Genomic DNA, 16,628 nt, shown 5'->3' on the forward strand with positions numbered 1-16,628 from the left:
CACACCAGCCTGTGCGATCACGAGGTGTCGGAGGGATCAGGTATCAGGCATCAGTTGCCTGTACCTTTCCATAGCCTACAGTTGTGCTCAGGTGCATTGATGACTGTAGGTCGTGACATGCAGACTCCTGTCCCTGCAAGGGGCAGCTAACTGCTGGCCACACACACTGACTGCCGTTCTTGATTTCTCCTTTGAGGTTCTTCCTTCCCATACCACCCTGTCCTTCCGTAGGGAGTGAGGAAGGGCAAGATGATGTCTGTTTAATTCCACCTAACTAAAGGTGGCACAAGTGGTTTGCATTCAACATCTAACGGTCAGCTGTTCAAACCCACCTGGCGGTGTCTCAAGAAGACCCAATGGGACAGCACTGCTCTGCTATGCACGGACTCACCAAACATCAGAACCAACTCGAAGGCAATGGGTTTGTTTTTTGTTGTTGTTCCACCTAAAAGTGTCAATCTGCAGTTTGATGCCTAAAAAACCACTTAGTCTTTAGTCTTTAAACTGGGCAAATGTCTGCCCCCTCCCTCCAACTAGATTTAAACTCTTAGAAATCTTTCCATTATCATCTATGATTTATGCATAAACAGTAGATGAAGTCCCATAGTAGATAGAAAGAGTTCAGTCTTAGGAACCAAACGTAACTAGGTTTGAATTGTATCCATGCAAGTCCCTGAGCCTCAGTTTTCCCATCAGTAGACTGGGGGTGGGGGTGGGGGGGATAAACCTCCAGCTTACGTGATGGTTCTGCCATCATGCAAGCCTGTTAGAAGCCCTATGCTTGGACCCTCCATAACCTACATGGTGAACTTCGTCCCCTCCCTCCCCTCATGTCCCCCCGAGTTCAACAACCACACAGGAAGCCCCAAAACAAGGAATTTGTCAATGATCGAGCTAGCCAAGTCTGCTTGACCTTTCCGCCCTTCTTCGAGCTGTAAAAGAAGAAAATCTGAAACTCGGGGGAAATTTTCAATCCTTACATAAAAATCTGCTTAAACTGCATCTGTCCCCAGCATGAAGCTAAAAGGAAGGTGTCAGTGGTTGGCCTGCCACATCGATCACAACCCCAGTTGATATGGGTGTGGGAAAATCTGTTTCCTGGGTTATAAAGCTGAGCAGCCTGTTTGGAGGTCAGTCTGGTTGCATATAAAGCCAAAAGCCACACTCACTGCCCAGAGACTTAATTCCAACTCTCAGCAACCTTATATAATGAGTTTCCAGGCCTGTGAATCTTTCTCCTGAGGAGCGACTGATGGATTTAACCGCCAACCTTCAAGCATTAAAATGTAGGTGTCCTTTTAGATGATGAAGGATGACCAACACGCACAATGGATGTTCCCTGAGGTGACTTCCCTAATCACAGGGTACTGGATGCAACTTTAATCTCCATCTGTTGGGGACTGATTGAATGAGTGTGGTTCAGTAAGATCACAGGACACTTACACTCTAGCCATTAAAAAAAGTTGACTTTGGAATGATGTGTTGGTGGAACTAGATAGAGGTGGTGGTCACAGCATTGTGAATGCCCTAAAGCCACTGGAGTGCTCGTTTTGAAAAGGTTAGTTTTGAGGATTTATGAAATTATTAAAATTTCGCCACAGTTAAAAAAGTTTTATGTATTAACAGAGAAAGATATCTCATTGAGTGAAAAGAGAAAACATTCTATTTTCTGTGAGGTTAGGAAATGCATAGATAAGATTTAGCATAAATTGGACGTAGCAAAAGCGGCTACTTCTTGGAAGCGGACTTGGGGAAGTGGGGAAGACATGTCTATGACGTCAAGGAGCCCTGGTGGCATAATGGTTAAGCATTAGGCTGCTAACCTAAAGGTCCGCAGTTCGAATCTACCAGCCACTCCATGGGAGAAAGAGGAGGCTGTCTTCTGCTGTAAAGATTACATTCTTGGAAACCCTCCGGGCAGTTCTGCTCTCCAGGGTCGCTCTGAGTCAGAACCAGCTCACCGGCACTGGGTTTGGTTTTCATTAATGTCATGTATGAAAATGTAACATAAGCATAAATTACTTTCAGGCTGGTGGTGGGAGGTTAACGTTGGGGAACCAAAAATACAATGGGCTGGGCAATTGATATGCTTTAAGTGAAAGTGGAAACTGTCTTTCATTTTGAATCATCTTTTTTCTCATTTTCCTTTCTTCTCTGTAACACCGATGACCTCAGGCACCAGAACCACACACGGAGATGATCTAGTGACCTGGTGACTCACTGCTTGTTCTGACCCTTTAGTGCCCATGGTAGCTCACTGTTAGTGTCCGGATTCCGCCTGCATTAGCCTGGTCACTGTTTTCAAGGGATCACAGGATTTGGGAGATACCAGTAGTGAGCTCTGAATTTGGCTCACATACTTTCTCCATCTTCTGAGTGGCTTACTGAGTTCAATAATGAGCCCAGAGGCGGGCTGACCTGATGGTGCCGCTTGCAAAGAAACCTAGCTTCCTGCGCCCACAGAGTTCTGCTAAAACCCTCCAGTCCCTGGGACATATCCTTTTCCAGTTTGCCTATAGTATAAAAATGTGTAAACTGGCAAAAAAACACAAACAAACACTCATACTGCTATAAAAGCAAAGAGAATTTGGTAGTGGTCTCTTTCTACCTTTGCTCATATATGTATATATTTTTGGCATTGCTACTTATATACATAATATTTCATAAATATTTGAATATTTATATACCAATTTTAATCCTGACTTTAATTTTACTTTCATCAGAGGCATTTTCTGACTGTTCAGTTTTCTCAAAATGATAATAGTTGGATAATATTCCATCATGCTGGTGAATTTTGAAAAGCTTCAAAAACTTATGGAAAAATGGGATGAAAAAATAATGAAAATTTTCATCAAGTTTTTGAACCCTATTCATATAACTCATTCCATGACACCCTTCGCTTGGATAAGGAGCCCCAGTGCCACTTTGTGTTCGACGTCGGGCTGCTAATTGCAAGGTCAGCAGTCCTAGCCCACCAGCCAGGGGAGAACGATGCAGCCTGCCTGCTTTTGTAAAGATTCACAGTCTCAGAAACCCTGCTTAGGTCTCTCTGAGTCAGACTTTGCCCCCCAGCTTTTTAGTGGCTTTGGTTTGGATAGCTCTCTTTAAAAAATGGCTTTATGATCTGGAATTTTATTGTTAAATCTCTATATTTGCAAGCTACTTTGGTATATCTTGATGATGGTCCATATGTTATATGCAAGATTAGTTCCGACCTGCAGAAAGTTTGTAGTCAGAGCAGGTGGCCAATAATGAACCAGATGTGCTGGTGATGATTGCTGTAGCAGATCCCTATGGGAGATGGTGGGAGAGCATCGGTGAAGCCATCCTGGCGATGACGTTTGAGTGGCTTCCTGAGGACAGTCAGGAGACAGGCATTTGGAAAGTGAAAGAAAAGTATTCCGGCCAGAGAAGACTGTAGCAATCACAAGAGAGAGGGCGACGGGTAAGAGGAGGTGAAGATATGTACATTGTGGTCAGCTTATAAGAGGCTTTTGGTGCCAAACTGAGAGCTTTACACTGATGCCTCCAGAAGCCACGACAAAGGCACTTGCTAAATAAAATTGTGGTTTTGAGGATGACAGTGTCTCATTGCTTTGGCAATGTTTTCAGTAAATGTGATGAAATCTTTTGGGATGGAGGCTAATGGTGATGCATTCTACTTTCTTTATGATCATGTATATTTGTCATGGATGCTGTGGTGTATGGTGGTAGCATGTTTCAGCCACAAAGGGGGGTATTATTTTATTAGATAACCTGGAAATCTACTGGACCTGGTCTCTTTTGAAAATGAAAAATTACCTCAAATGTGCAGGGTTCTTTGCTCCCAAGGTAGTATTTAGTGTCTGTATTAGCTGGGACTTTTTGAGTTGACAGAATATCTCAGCTGATATTAAAGTAAACATAAAAGGATATAGAATTGGCCATGCAACGAAAGCATCCAAGAATGGAAACTGATTGTGGTAGTAATTGTACAATACTGCTTGATATGATTGAACTATGGATTTTTATACCTGTGAGAGCGCCCAATAAAAATGATTTAAAAAAAGAAAAGAGTAGCTCTTTCTGGCTTCAGGCATTGTGGGATGCACATTGTGTTCAGACAAAGTGTGCTCACTCCTTTCCTGTCTTCCCCATCCCTTGTCTCAACCTCTCTATCTTTCATTCTGTGTGTCCCTGTACTTTGCCACAGCACACAGACTTTTTCCGTATGATCAGAAGGAATTTCTGCTAGAAACTTCTTATTGTGACTTGGGTGAAGATTTTCAGAGCAGACCATCAGTTTTACATTCAACAATTCACACACATTTTGTTTCAGCTCACCTATTGTAATCCCCTCAAGGTATTGTCACCTATCCCCTTTCTCCCCGTGCTTCCTATTTCTATCCCTCCACCTTCCCTGACACTCGATACTTTGTCCTTGGGGAAATAGTATTCTTCTGATCTTAAGGGCTGGTCATTCTAACTCAGGAGTGAGTTCAGTTTCAGACCTAAAGGATGACTAAGGGCCATGGTGTTGCAGGGTTCATCAGTCTTTATGGACCAGAAAACCTGATTTCTTTTTGGGGAAGAAACAATCATTTTGTTATCTGTTGAGCTTGTGACTACAAAAGAAGAGTCATATAGCATATATTAAGTGTCAGGGGAAACTCTGATTGGCTACACACTTGGATATGTCCCTAACCTGACCCAGAATGGTGGCATACTCTTAATTGGTCAGGGCTGAGCGAGCTCACCCAAACCACATGAAAGCTAGTACCAAGGATAGTAGGATTCTGTTCCTAGTTGGAGGAAGTGGGAAGGAGGACTGAATATACTTAAAAAAAATCACTACCATTTTGAGGAACGGGGTTTACACTGGGAAAAAAATAGAATCAATACCTTATCCGAGTGCTGCCTTCACGCTTGAGTTTAGCCTGGCACGTTTCTGCTATCAAGGTCACACAGAACGGGTAGTCCCCAGCACGTGTGCGGAAGTGGCCTCTTGTCCGGTTTTCCTTGGCACGTGGGCACAAGACAGGGCCTGACTTCCCAAAGGCCTCACGGCAGTGTCCACTCTTTCTTGTGGATGTTATGATTTGTGTTCTGTCACCTGCAGGAAGCCGATCAAATGACCCACCCAGTCCTGCCGCAGTGCCCGTGACCATTGTGTTTCTCTTTGTCTAGCGTTCCATCAGCTTCCGCAGTGAGAGCCGGCCTGACGTCCTTGCCCCCCGACCCTGGTCCAGGAATGCCGCCTCGTCAAGCACAAAGCGAAGAGACAGCAAGCTGTGGAGTGAGACCTTCGACGTGTGTGTCAATCAGGTGCTCACGTCCAAGGAAATTAAGCGTCAGGAGGTAGGCGTGTGGGGCCTGTGGAACTGGTCGTATGTTTTGAACAAAGGCAAACAAAAAGAGCCCTGCTGGGGTCCGCACCACCGTCCCCAAGTCCGTTTTCCGTGGCACTTACAGGATGCGGCCACACTGGCGGTGTGGAGCTTCTGAAAGGGACTGAGAAACCAGCATCCGGCTGAGTGGGCGTGTCCCCCACTTTAAAAAAAGAGACTGATATGAAAAAAAGATGAAAGTACAAGGAAGATGAATTAGGAAGCGCCTCTTTACGATCCTGTAGTTCACAAGGTTCATCACTTTACTTGTATTTTGGTGGCAACAGCTAACAAGTTGACCAGCTGCCACCAAGTCGATTCTGATTGTTCAAAATTTCCAGCCCTTTCTTCCAAGGTGCCTTCCATTTTTCTTTTTAAAATCATTTTATTGGGGGCTCGTACAATTTATCACAATCCATCCATCCATTGGTGGACCCAAACCTTTAACCTTTTGATTAAAAGCCAAATGCACAAGCTGTTTTTACCACCCAGGGACTCCAGCAGTATTTTTAAATGTTCAGTTTATGGGACGTTGACTGATTCCGCTTTGGGAGAACTGATTTTCTGTGAAGTGAGGTTATTTTCATTCCCGGTAAGTTTCCTGTGTCAGTCACTGCTGGCTATCGTATTATCCGCGAAAGAGGCCTTGTAGCCAGGTTCTGCTGAACTTTTCGTTTGTATATAATCTAGGAATTGATGTTTTTGGGTTTTTTGGCAGAGAACCTGACAGCAAAAAGAGGACATTTGAAATTTTTCTAGCTTTTTTTTTTTTTTTAAGTAAACCATTTTTTCCCTAGGAATTTCTCTACCAGGCCCACCTAGACACAAGGGAAAAAGCTGTATGTGCAAAGTTATTTATTGTAATAATGTTTATAATAGTTATGTGGAAAGAGCCTGGTATCTCTTATGGGGTGTTTAAACAGTGAGTGTCCATATGTGGACAATTACACAGACCTAAAAGTACATGGGAAACCACTGATAGGAATATACGGCTACAGAGTTCATAGAGATTAATAGAGGCAAAACTATCAAGTAATTGGATACAGCTGTGGTGTCTTTGATTAGCATTTACGGAGTTGCAGGTGGCAGGATTTCGGTCCCTCTTGGAGGAGTTGACCTTCTTTGTAAAGAGGAAGCTTCAGGTGACAGCGTGGCTGACCATAAATTCCCTGGAACATTTAAAAATACACTAAGTCCAGAGCTTTAAAAAGTGGGTGGTCAGAAAGACATCTGTTTATGGGAGGCTAAAGGTATAGCTTAGCCACTAAAGCCACATGTTCTACCCTTGTCTGACATTGGTACAAATAGAATAATCTCTTTTTAATATGAGCCATTTCTAACACAAATTCATCTATAATGAGATCAAGATGGACAACCCCCCACCTATTTTTTTCCTGTAGAAACTTTGTATTTGGCTAAAGGTATCATGGAAAATTTTTACAGAAGTAAGAGCATGTTAATTTACAAGAGAAAATTATAAAATGAAGCCACTTAAGACAAGGGTGGGGTGGGGTGAGGGTTGAACTAGTCCTTAACCAGGAGTTTTAGTTTTACCAAGAGGCTTCGTTTTGGGTTTTTTGTTTTTTCACAAAGAGCTTTAGTTTTGAAATGCTTTCTCCATCCACTTTTGAGCAAGATTCCCCTGGCGATTCGGTCGTCATTTATATAGAGGTGCGTCCTTTTGTGTGGACTTTGTTTCTTTAGCGTCCAGGTGGGCTACCTTGCTATCTGCAAGGCCTCATTTTCAAGGCGAGCTGATCACATATTGCCCACACACGTCTAACCTGGCTTCTGCGGGGATTTCATTGTGTGGGATTATAGATGGCAGCTTGTCATTTAAACGCTTTTAAGACCCTAGATCAGTGGTTTTAAACCTTCCTAAGGCCGCGACCCTTTCATATAGTTCCTTATATTGTGGTGACCCCCAAACCATAAAATTATTTTCATTGCTACTTCATAACTGTAATTTTGCTACTGTTATGAACTGGGCAACCCCCGTGAAAGGGTCGTTCAACCCCCAAAGGGGTCACAACCCAAAGGTTGAGAACCGCTGCCCTACATGAAGGTAACTGGGTACCATCTAATTCTATTTCTCCACCATTGCACTGGTCAAAGACACTGTATCAGTGATATCCTCATTATGCGAATGGGAACAGTGCAAGGCTGAATGGAAGAGACAACTAAGGTATGAGACAAATTCTGTGGAGTAAACATTTTGTAACAATAGCAAATAATAAAGCCAACTGGTTTTTAGTTTGGGTTATATGGAACATATCCAAGAGCTAAAACTTGTTCTGGGATGCAGAACTAGGCGCTATAATAGTAGAAGAAACATTTCATTAGGCAGGAGAAAATAACCTAACTGAAAATACAGGGAATCCAGGACGGATGAGCCCTATAGGACCAGTGGTGAGAGTGGCGATACTGGGAGGGTAAAGGGAGAATGGGTAGGAAAGAGGGAACCGATTACATGGAACTGTGTGTGACCTCCTCCCTGGGGGACAGACAACCGAAAAGTGGATGAAGGGAGACGTCGGACAGGGCAAGATATGACAAAATACCCATTTAAAACTATCAAGGGCTCATGCAGGAGTGGGGAGCGGGGAGGGAGGGGAAAAATGAGGACCTAATGTGGGGGTTTAAATGGAGAGAAAATGTTTTGAGAAACGATGTACAAATGCGCTTTACACAATTGATGTGTGTATGGATTGGGATAACAGTTGTATGAGCCCCTAATAAAATGTTAAAAAAAAAAATCTACAACCTCAGAAACTCAAAAAAAAAAAAAAAAGGAGTATCATTTGTCAAGGTTTTACATGAGAATTGACTTAAGACTTGATGCTACTAGGTAACAAACTGAAAATATTAAGCTAGCGATTAGGGCTGCTGTTTTGTTTTTGTTTTTAATGTGGAGCCAGGTAACTTTCCAGCAGGTTTTCTACATGCCCTATTTCATCTGTTTATCCCGGGGGTCGGGTGGGCGTGGGGTTGGTATTTATTTGTGGAAAAGCGATCCTAGGTGTCACCTGCTTCTGATGCCCGGGGTTTTGGAGTTCGAGTTTTCTTGTGTATTGGATGAGAAATCTTTCGAACTGAAATTTTGGCTCCTTTTTCATTTTGACAAATGGGTCTGAGAATTAATTCCTCTTAATTTGACTTCATGAGGATTAGTAAGGAGGGCTTAGATGAGGCCCCTTCCCGTGAGATTCTAATGAATTTTTCTATTGCTGTCCTTTTCAATCTGTGTATTTTCCTGGGGAGATGTTCGGCTGACTCTGGAAGTCTAATATCCATTTGCCAATGGCTTTTTCAGTCTGTTAGAGATCATCTCAGCTAGTGTAGCATTATTAGTTACTAAAACAGCTGATTCTATATTAAAAAGGGAGAAAGGAGAGAAACAAAATGATGTCTATGTTTAGAAAATAGAACATAGAACATCAGCAGTATGTTCATGTAAGCCTTTCAGAATCCTGTTTGCCTTACATCGTTTACTTGAGTTCCGTGTCATCCTGGAGCAGCAGCAACTTGAAAACATCATAATTTTTTTATAAACGTCTTGGAAACCTTGGCTCAGTCCAGTAGTATCCACAATATATTCTTTTTTTAAAATGGATCTGCCATTGTCCATTCAAAAAATCTTTTAATCGTGTTTTCAGTAAATAGTAAAGTAGAATTTTTCTTAACTGATAAAACTTAGAAAGGTGACAATGTTAGCTTATAACAATAATTTCTTAATGAGAAAAACAACACGTTTTAAAATATTTCTGACTTGTGTCTTAAGTTTTTGATGTAGCATATTAGGAGGGCTTTGGTGCAGACGGTAGCAAGAAGTTTCAGTCTTAGCAAGAGCTATAGGTTGGTACTGCTTTTTCTCAGTACCCATTAGCTTGTGAAACCATCAGATATTTCCAGAAAGACACACAGAACTGATAGCAGTGAGCCCTTCTGAGAGGGGAACTGGGTAACTAAAGGAAGGAGGTGAAGGGGGGAAGGTTTCCACCATGTACCTCTTGGTGCACATCAAAACTTGAACCATGTTAAATGTATTATCTACCCCCAACTGTATAAAGCATATAGCTAGAAAACATGCACTGAAAAAACTCTTGGAAAGAGAAGTGACAAAATCTTAACAATGGTTGATAAGATGGTATTATAGGTAGTTTGGAAATGTATTAGTAATGCTGTTCTGTATTTTCCCAATTGTTAACAGTGTACAGGTGTATCTTGGGTAATCTGAGAGCAGAAAGATGAAGCCGAGAGCAGAAAAGGAGAGAGGAAATGAAAAGTCAGTAAATTAATAGGAGTGAATTAATTCTGCAGATAAGAAAACTGTCAGGCACTCTGAGTGAAAAGGCCACCTGCTAGGAAATCGCAAAGTCAGGGTCTGAACACATCAGTTGTCCTTTTCCAAAGCTCAGGGTCTTCTTGGCGACACAGTGCTCCAGTGTCCAGTTCTGTGGTGCTCCTCTGCAGAGGCCTCATGTGTGAGCCATCTCTAGTAAAGGCATGCACGAGGAGCTCTGTGGAGGGTCCACGTCTGTCCAGTCCACTGCATTCTGCCATTCTGTTCCCTGGCTTTGATAGCAGTCAAGAGGCCACCTTTGGGAGGGGCTGGATGAGAGCTACATGTCTTTAAAAACAAAGACAGAAATCAATGTATCGGGCTATAATGATTTCACAATAAAAGGAGTTTTGTATTTTTTTTTAATAGCGTACTGGGAAGGCCTGGCTGGCATCGGAGTCACTGTGTAGTCCCCGCCAGCCTCCACTCACCCAAGAGCACTTACTGCCCTCCGTTCCACAAACCCAGAAAGAGAGCCCATGCCACAGCCTGTTGGCTTCTACCCTCCAGCCTAAGAAAAATGCAGTGGCCCCTGAACCAGCTTTGCAAACGTGCAGTCCTTTAATGATGCGCTGTTTGTCATGGCCTCTGGATGAGGATGACAGGTGCTGTGCGCACCATAGCTCTTTAACTTATGATGGCTTAATGGAGCCAAATTAGAAACGGCCCACTGACACTCACTGGCGCACAGCCGGCTCCTATAATTTTATGTGTTGTACCTTATGGGGCCGAGAAGTAATTTAGAATGAATTAACTTTGCCAGACATTTAGGATGATAAAATGTTGGCTTCCTCATACAATCCCAGCCTCAAGACAAGTAGCTAATGGAATACCATTTTCTGCTGAGGGGCACCTTCTTTTGAAGGAAGACAGACTGTGATATGCAGTTAATAATCCTGCCATGGACATCTCTGAGACTCCCCCCACTCCACACACACCTCACAGAAAACATCGCCATCATGTTGATGTTAACAATAGCAACTTCACAAGACAGATAGACACCCCTGTGGAGTTTCCATGGTGGTAAATCTCTGCAGAAGAAGATGGCTACACCTTTCTCTCTAGCAGTTAAGCGCTGTACAACTTTCACCATCCACCCATCCGTCCCTTGTGTCAAGCACATTTGTATGTTTGTTGCCAACGCAGACCATTTCTTTTGCTGGCCACTCACAGCAAAGAAATGGAATTCAGGGCTCAAACTGTAATTATTTTACCTAAAATAGTTCCCTCTAAATTCTGTAACAAGAAAGATGACTCCTTGGGTGAGAAACATCGAGAACCTCTTTCACCCACCAACAGAGTAGCACAGCACAGGAGATTTGCAAAGTCTTTTCTCTGCAGGTTTTAATCACCAGATGGGTTTTCTTGCTACAAGTTAGCTTAACTTTTTGAAGCATTCTGGTGATGCAAATGATTAGTCTCTCAGCTATGAGCCCAAGGGTGAGTGGTTGGAACCCACCTAGCAGCTCTGTGTGAAAAAGCCCGGGTCATCTGTCCCCATAAAGAGAAGAGCCAAACCCTGTGGGGCGTTCCTACTCTGTCACCCAGGTCTTTGGAGTCAGCCCCTAATAACAACGTATGAGTGGATTGGGGGCTGTAAGGACTAGAGTGGGTAGTGCTTGGAGTTGGTCTCCTACACCAAGAGGACGTTCATTGGATGCATTTTCTCTTGCAGGCCATCTTTGAGCTTTCCCAAGGAGAAGAAGACTTGATAGAGGACTTGAAATTAGCAAAAAAGGTAAATGTAAATCTGGTGGTCATCGAGTCCCCTCCCCTTCTTTCCTCTGAGTCATCTCATGAGAGGGCATGAGTCATCTCATATATAAGCACCCACCTGATGACTAAGAGGCATCATCAACCAAGAGAAACCCACCAACCCAAGCCAAACTATGGGACAAATGGAACAAAGCAAGAAGGTAGACTAGCTGTCCGGACTACGCACCCACAGGTTCTCTGCTTGTCTCCAGTGCACCTCAAAATACCTGCCCCCCACAAAAAAGACCAAAACAAAACTCCAAACTCACTGCCATTGAGTTAATTCTGACTCATAGCGGCCCTATAAGACAAGGTAGATCTGCCGCTGTGGGTTTCTGAGACTGTAACTCTTTGTGGGAGTAGAAAGCTTCATCTTTCTCCCTAGAAGAAGCTGGTGGTTTTGAACTGCTGACCTTAGGGTTAATGGCTGAACTCGTCACCATTATGCCACTGACAGCTCCTACCTCAAAGAATACTTCTCTTTCAATCAGAGAAGTGTCAGTGGAGGCGTGGCCTTCTAATACCTTGTCCGGGAAGCTTCAGGTGCAGGACTTGCTTAGCCAGGGAAATGGACACGTGATTGTCTCAGTCTGGAGCTGGGTCTGAGCAATAATCATTTGAGTCTTAAAAGTAGATGAAGTGGTTAAGTGAGGCAATTGCATATTGTCATGTAAACTAGGGTCTTTTATATGGAAATTTGTTTTTTAGTCACATGGATTGGAGTGGGGGTAGGAACCTATGCCTCCTGACAATAAACTTTCCTCCAAAACCTATCCATTCTCCTCTGTGGCCTGCAGATTAGAACCTTTGCTCAGATACGCACATCCTCCTGAAAGAACCACAGGGTTGGAAGCCTGCCTCTTCTGGAGGGTCGTTAGTCTAACCTGCTGTCTCCTTTTTGGCATTCCTGCAAGACAGTCATCCAAATTCTGCTTGTACTCAGTCAAGAAACTGGGCTTTAAGCAGAATTGGAGGAAGAGGAGGAAAGAGAGGGCAAAGCTTCTAACTCTGGAAGACATCTTGCTGGTTGTATTCCTAACACCCTCTCCTAGCAACAAGGTTTCCCAGCCCCAAATGTCTTAAGATGTTCTGTTGCCATCCTTTTTCACATCTTTTAACCTTTAACCTCAACCATCCAAATCCACCCATCCCCAGAAATCTTTAGCTCAAATCGCAATTCAGTCTTCAACAACACATATGGCTACTGCTTCTGTGCTAGGCAGCACATCCCCCAAACCTTAGACTGTGGAAGCCTCAGACCAGCCCTGGGCCTCTAGGGCAGTGATTCTCAACCTGTGGGTCACGACCCCCTTAAGGGATGAACGACCCTTTCAAAGGGGTCACCCAATTCATAACAGTAGCAAAATTACAGTGACGAAGTAGCAACAAAAATAATTTTATGCTTGAGGGTCACCACCACATGAGAAACTGTATGAAAGGGTCGCAGCATGAGGAAGGTTGAGAACCGCTGCTCTAGGGCAGTTAGGGTGTGATCCCTTTATGCTGCCCTGTGACATCACTCCCTGAACTACTTTTTAAATATGAGCTACTTTTTCCAGGTATTTTTCTCATCACCCAAGGCAGCTGGACATTTCTTGAAGGCAGAGACTGTCCTCTGAGTCCTTGCATTTTATCTCAGTGTCCTGGACAGACATTGTCTCTGTGTTGTTTTCTTTATTAAGAGATGATTGAGCTTATGGCAAAAGAATCAATAGGAAAGGGCATGAATCACTTTTCACTTCATGTCTTTTTTTTAATAGCCACAATTATTGACATGAAACAAAATGTGTATGATGACTGCATGGGAAGCTGATCCACTCTCTCAGCCTTCACCCAATGGACAATTAAAAGTCTCAGAAATTTAATTGGAAAGAGGGGACAAAAAAGAAGCATCAGCTTCAGCACCCCAAGGCTAATTTTTAAAATAAATTACAGGGGCCCCAAAGACCCTGCTGGTAAATGTGTTTTATATAAAGTCTAAAACTATTTTTCAGTCTGCAGGATCTTCAGTGAAAGTTGATTTTGTAAATATTTTGCCAATCAAATCTCTTCTATGCTTAGGATGGGTGCCCTTTTCTAGATGTATGATATACTAAACTCCAATTTTTTGTTGTTGTTGGTTGGTTTGTGTTTATTCTGATTTGGCTTTCCACAATAACAGAGGACTCCAGGCAGTGCTAGCTAGGCTCTCATCAGTATGCACACCCATCTACAACTCCTGCTGCCTTGTGGGAGAAGTTGTTGGGGAGAGCCCAGTGTTTTGTTATTTATGAGGGTGAGGGTCTCTCAGGAACGGTATAATGGCCAGCCTACTGCCTCCCAGTTGAATGGTTTCTTTCCTGTGCAGGCCTACCATGACCCGATGCTGAAACTCTCCATCATGACTGAACAGGAGTTGAATCAGATTTTCGGAACACTGGACTCTCTAATCCCTCTACATGAAGGTATGGGTTTGTTCCCAGAAGGACTCGTGATTTGTAAGCCCTCCTTGAGTTGTCTTTTAACGAGTTCACAATTACATAACAGCGTGAGTAACCCCAAACCTACTTCCAGCCCTCTTCTTATTTGAATGCCTAACAGAACAGTTGTTCCCCTTGCTTGTTTCTTGCCAGATCTCCTCAGTCAGCTTCGAGATATTCGGAAGCCTGATGGCTCAACTGAGCACGTGGGACCCATCCTCGTGGGCTGGGTAAGAAAAATTCTCTGGTTTGGGTTGAAGACCAGTGTCAGTAACTGAGATGGAGTGTCATTTTATCTAGACTTTTTCATGGGAAAATGTGGGGTTTCCTATCACACAAAAACCCCCAGCAAATTCTAGTCAAAATTATAATTAGTTTTCACTTTTAGGTCTTCAAAGCATGAAAATAGTTTTTATTTATTGCAAATTAGCTGTAATCAGAGGTAATTTGGCCCCCCTCCCACCAATAATACAGGTAAAAGCATACCTGGAGCTGTTATTTTCACATCAAACAAAGCTAATGTTCAATTCAGGCCAAGGACTAATAAAATTATTACCGTTTCTATTTCAGTACAAACTGATGGGCATGGTTTTTGTGCTTCATCAAAAGAGCTTTTGTTCAGTCTTAAAAAGCAGCAACAACCAAAAAACAAATAAATAAATCTCATGGTCAAAATGTGCTTCCATATTAAAGTAAAAACTAAATGTTTGCCAGTGTTTAGCATATATCTAATCCTAAACATCCTGCTAGAGGAGCTGGGTATGTGCTGACCTGGCCTTCACCTCAACTTGACCTGTTTGCCGTTTCTAATTAAAGATATGCTCTGTGATATTAGATCCCCAAAACCAAAGCCGACCCCACTGCCATTGAGTCAGTTTCCAACCCATATCGCCCCCTATAGGATAAAGTAGGACTGCTCCCCTAAAGTTTCCAAGGCTGTAACTTTTTATAGGCGCCGCCTTCCTCATCTTTCTCCCACAGAGCCGCTGGTGGGTATGAACCCCCACCCTTATGGTTAGTACCCAAACACAACCCACCGCACCTCCATGGCTCCTTTGTATTAGCTTTGGGATCATATATGGATGGTCTTAGGGCTGGTTTTGTCTTTTATCAGGCAACATAATATACTTGCTTATTTACTTTAGACAAGATGTACACACACTTATTTACTTTACTTTAGACAAGATGTACACACACTTATTTACTTTACTTTAGACAAGATGTACACACACTCTATTTCACCATATGCTACCCGCCCTGCCCCCGCCCCCCCTCACCACTTTCCCCTCCTAGTTCCTCCTGTGAGCTCTCCAAGAGTTTTCCACCTGAGCTCCAGGTATTAATCATTTGCTATGAAAAAGCGTCATGAAAGACATTATTTGAATGACTTCTTCCAGGTATGGTTAGGCCTCTTATTCCTGTGATCTAAATGGTGTTCAGAAGAGTAAGCACAAAATGCCGCAGCAGCGTTAGAGGCTATTTCTCTGTGTGGAGAGTGTTGTGGACATTATAAATGTTAGTATTGACCACGTGAGTTAGTTCTCTACCCAATTCATATTTCTGTTGTAACCTTCATACAGCCCACTTGGTGCAAATAATTAGCACACTAGGCTGTTAACTGAAAGCGTGGAGTTCAAGTCCCCCACGGGTACTGTCACAGAAAGACCATGTGATCTACTTCTGAAAATAGCCCCCCAGCGAAGCCTCTACCATTCTACTCTGACATGAGTGGTGGGTCACGCTGAATCCGAATCCACTTGGCAGCAACTGGTTTAAGACACACTTGCTTTGCCTTCATGCCATATAGATGTGCAGAAAGCGGTGCCATTGCCCTTAGTTTAAAGTGTGCTTCTTGATCACTGCCCTGCTCAAGAAACTTTGAAGGTCTCACCACTCGGGTTGCTTCAGCCCAGTAGTCAAATTTAGCACCAAGGCTGAAATATACCCCAAGGGTATATGAAAGTCAAGTAATGTTCTGAGATGAATAATTTAGACGGCGTATGTTAATATTTCAGGAGAGGTCGTTCGTTTTATATTTTTGACTTTCATTTTATTATGAGCTGTGGTCAATGCTTTAACTTCTGCAGCCCGCAAAGAAATTCCTCCAAGAGCCAGGCAGCTGGAGGCAGAAAATTTAGTAATGAGAAAAGAGTCTTCCTCAGCATTGCTTAAACTTCCTGTGTCTGTGGGCTGCGCTGGTGGGATGGAGCAGAAGGCAGTAAGGCTGTCTGCCAGAATTAGCATAGTAACTGCTGGTTGTGACCAGATAGCAATATTGAACAACATCATGTACAAACTGTCAATTTGTGCCAGAAGCGAAATTATAGGAGCATGCCTTTTCTTATGAACGTCTATTCCTCCCCTGAAATAAGTGCTTGTCACTTTCATTACAAAATTCGTTTGATCTGGGAGCATCTTTGGCAGTCCTTTTCTGTACATAGCCCAGGCAAATGTGATCCTGCCTGTCCGCTGCTCTCTGGGCCCATCAGACATCAAATGGAAACTTGCAGCTTGAAGAGCAGCAGCCTAACATAAAACAACTGGCCCCTTGTTACCAGACCTCATGAGAAAAGGCCCTTATTTATCAGGCCCGATGAGCTGTTAAATATTTTCCCTCTTCTCTCTGCAGATGTGTCCCTGTGAGTAGGAACTATAACCAAGGGGTACATCTGTTTGAATTCTAGTCCCTCTAATGGAACAAAATAA

At 43.1% G+C, this 16,628-nt stretch overlaps 1 protein-coding gene across 3 annotated transcripts in view; it reads left to right on the forward strand.

Moving 5' to 3' along the window:
• Nucleotides 1-16,628, forward strand: part of ARHGEF3 (Rho guanine nucleotide exchange factor 3) — a 327,596-nt gene that overhangs the window by 292,305 nt on the left and 18,663 nt on the right. For all 3 annotated transcript variants that reach the window (XM_045290027.1, XM_004702394.2, XM_045290028.1), the window contains 4 exons: nt 5,167-5,337; nt 11,384-11,446; nt 13,811-13,907; nt 14,076-14,152. In XM_045290027.1, the coding sequence (XP_045145962.1) occupies nt 5,167-5,337; nt 11,384-11,446; nt 13,811-13,907; nt 14,076-14,152 (408 nt within the window). The remainder of the gene's footprint in view (nt 1-5,166; nt 5,338-11,383; nt 11,447-13,810; nt 13,908-14,075; nt 14,153-16,628) is intronic.

This window comes from Echinops telfairi, unplaced genomic scaffold, assembly GCF_000313985.2.
Source record: "Echinops telfairi isolate 266 unplaced genomic scaffold, ASM31398v2 ScPeMD7_31;HRSCAF=116, whole genome shotgun sequence".
Classification (NCBI taxonomy): Eukaryota; Metazoa; Chordata; class Mammalia; order Afrosoricida; family Tenrecidae; genus Echinops; species Echinops telfairi.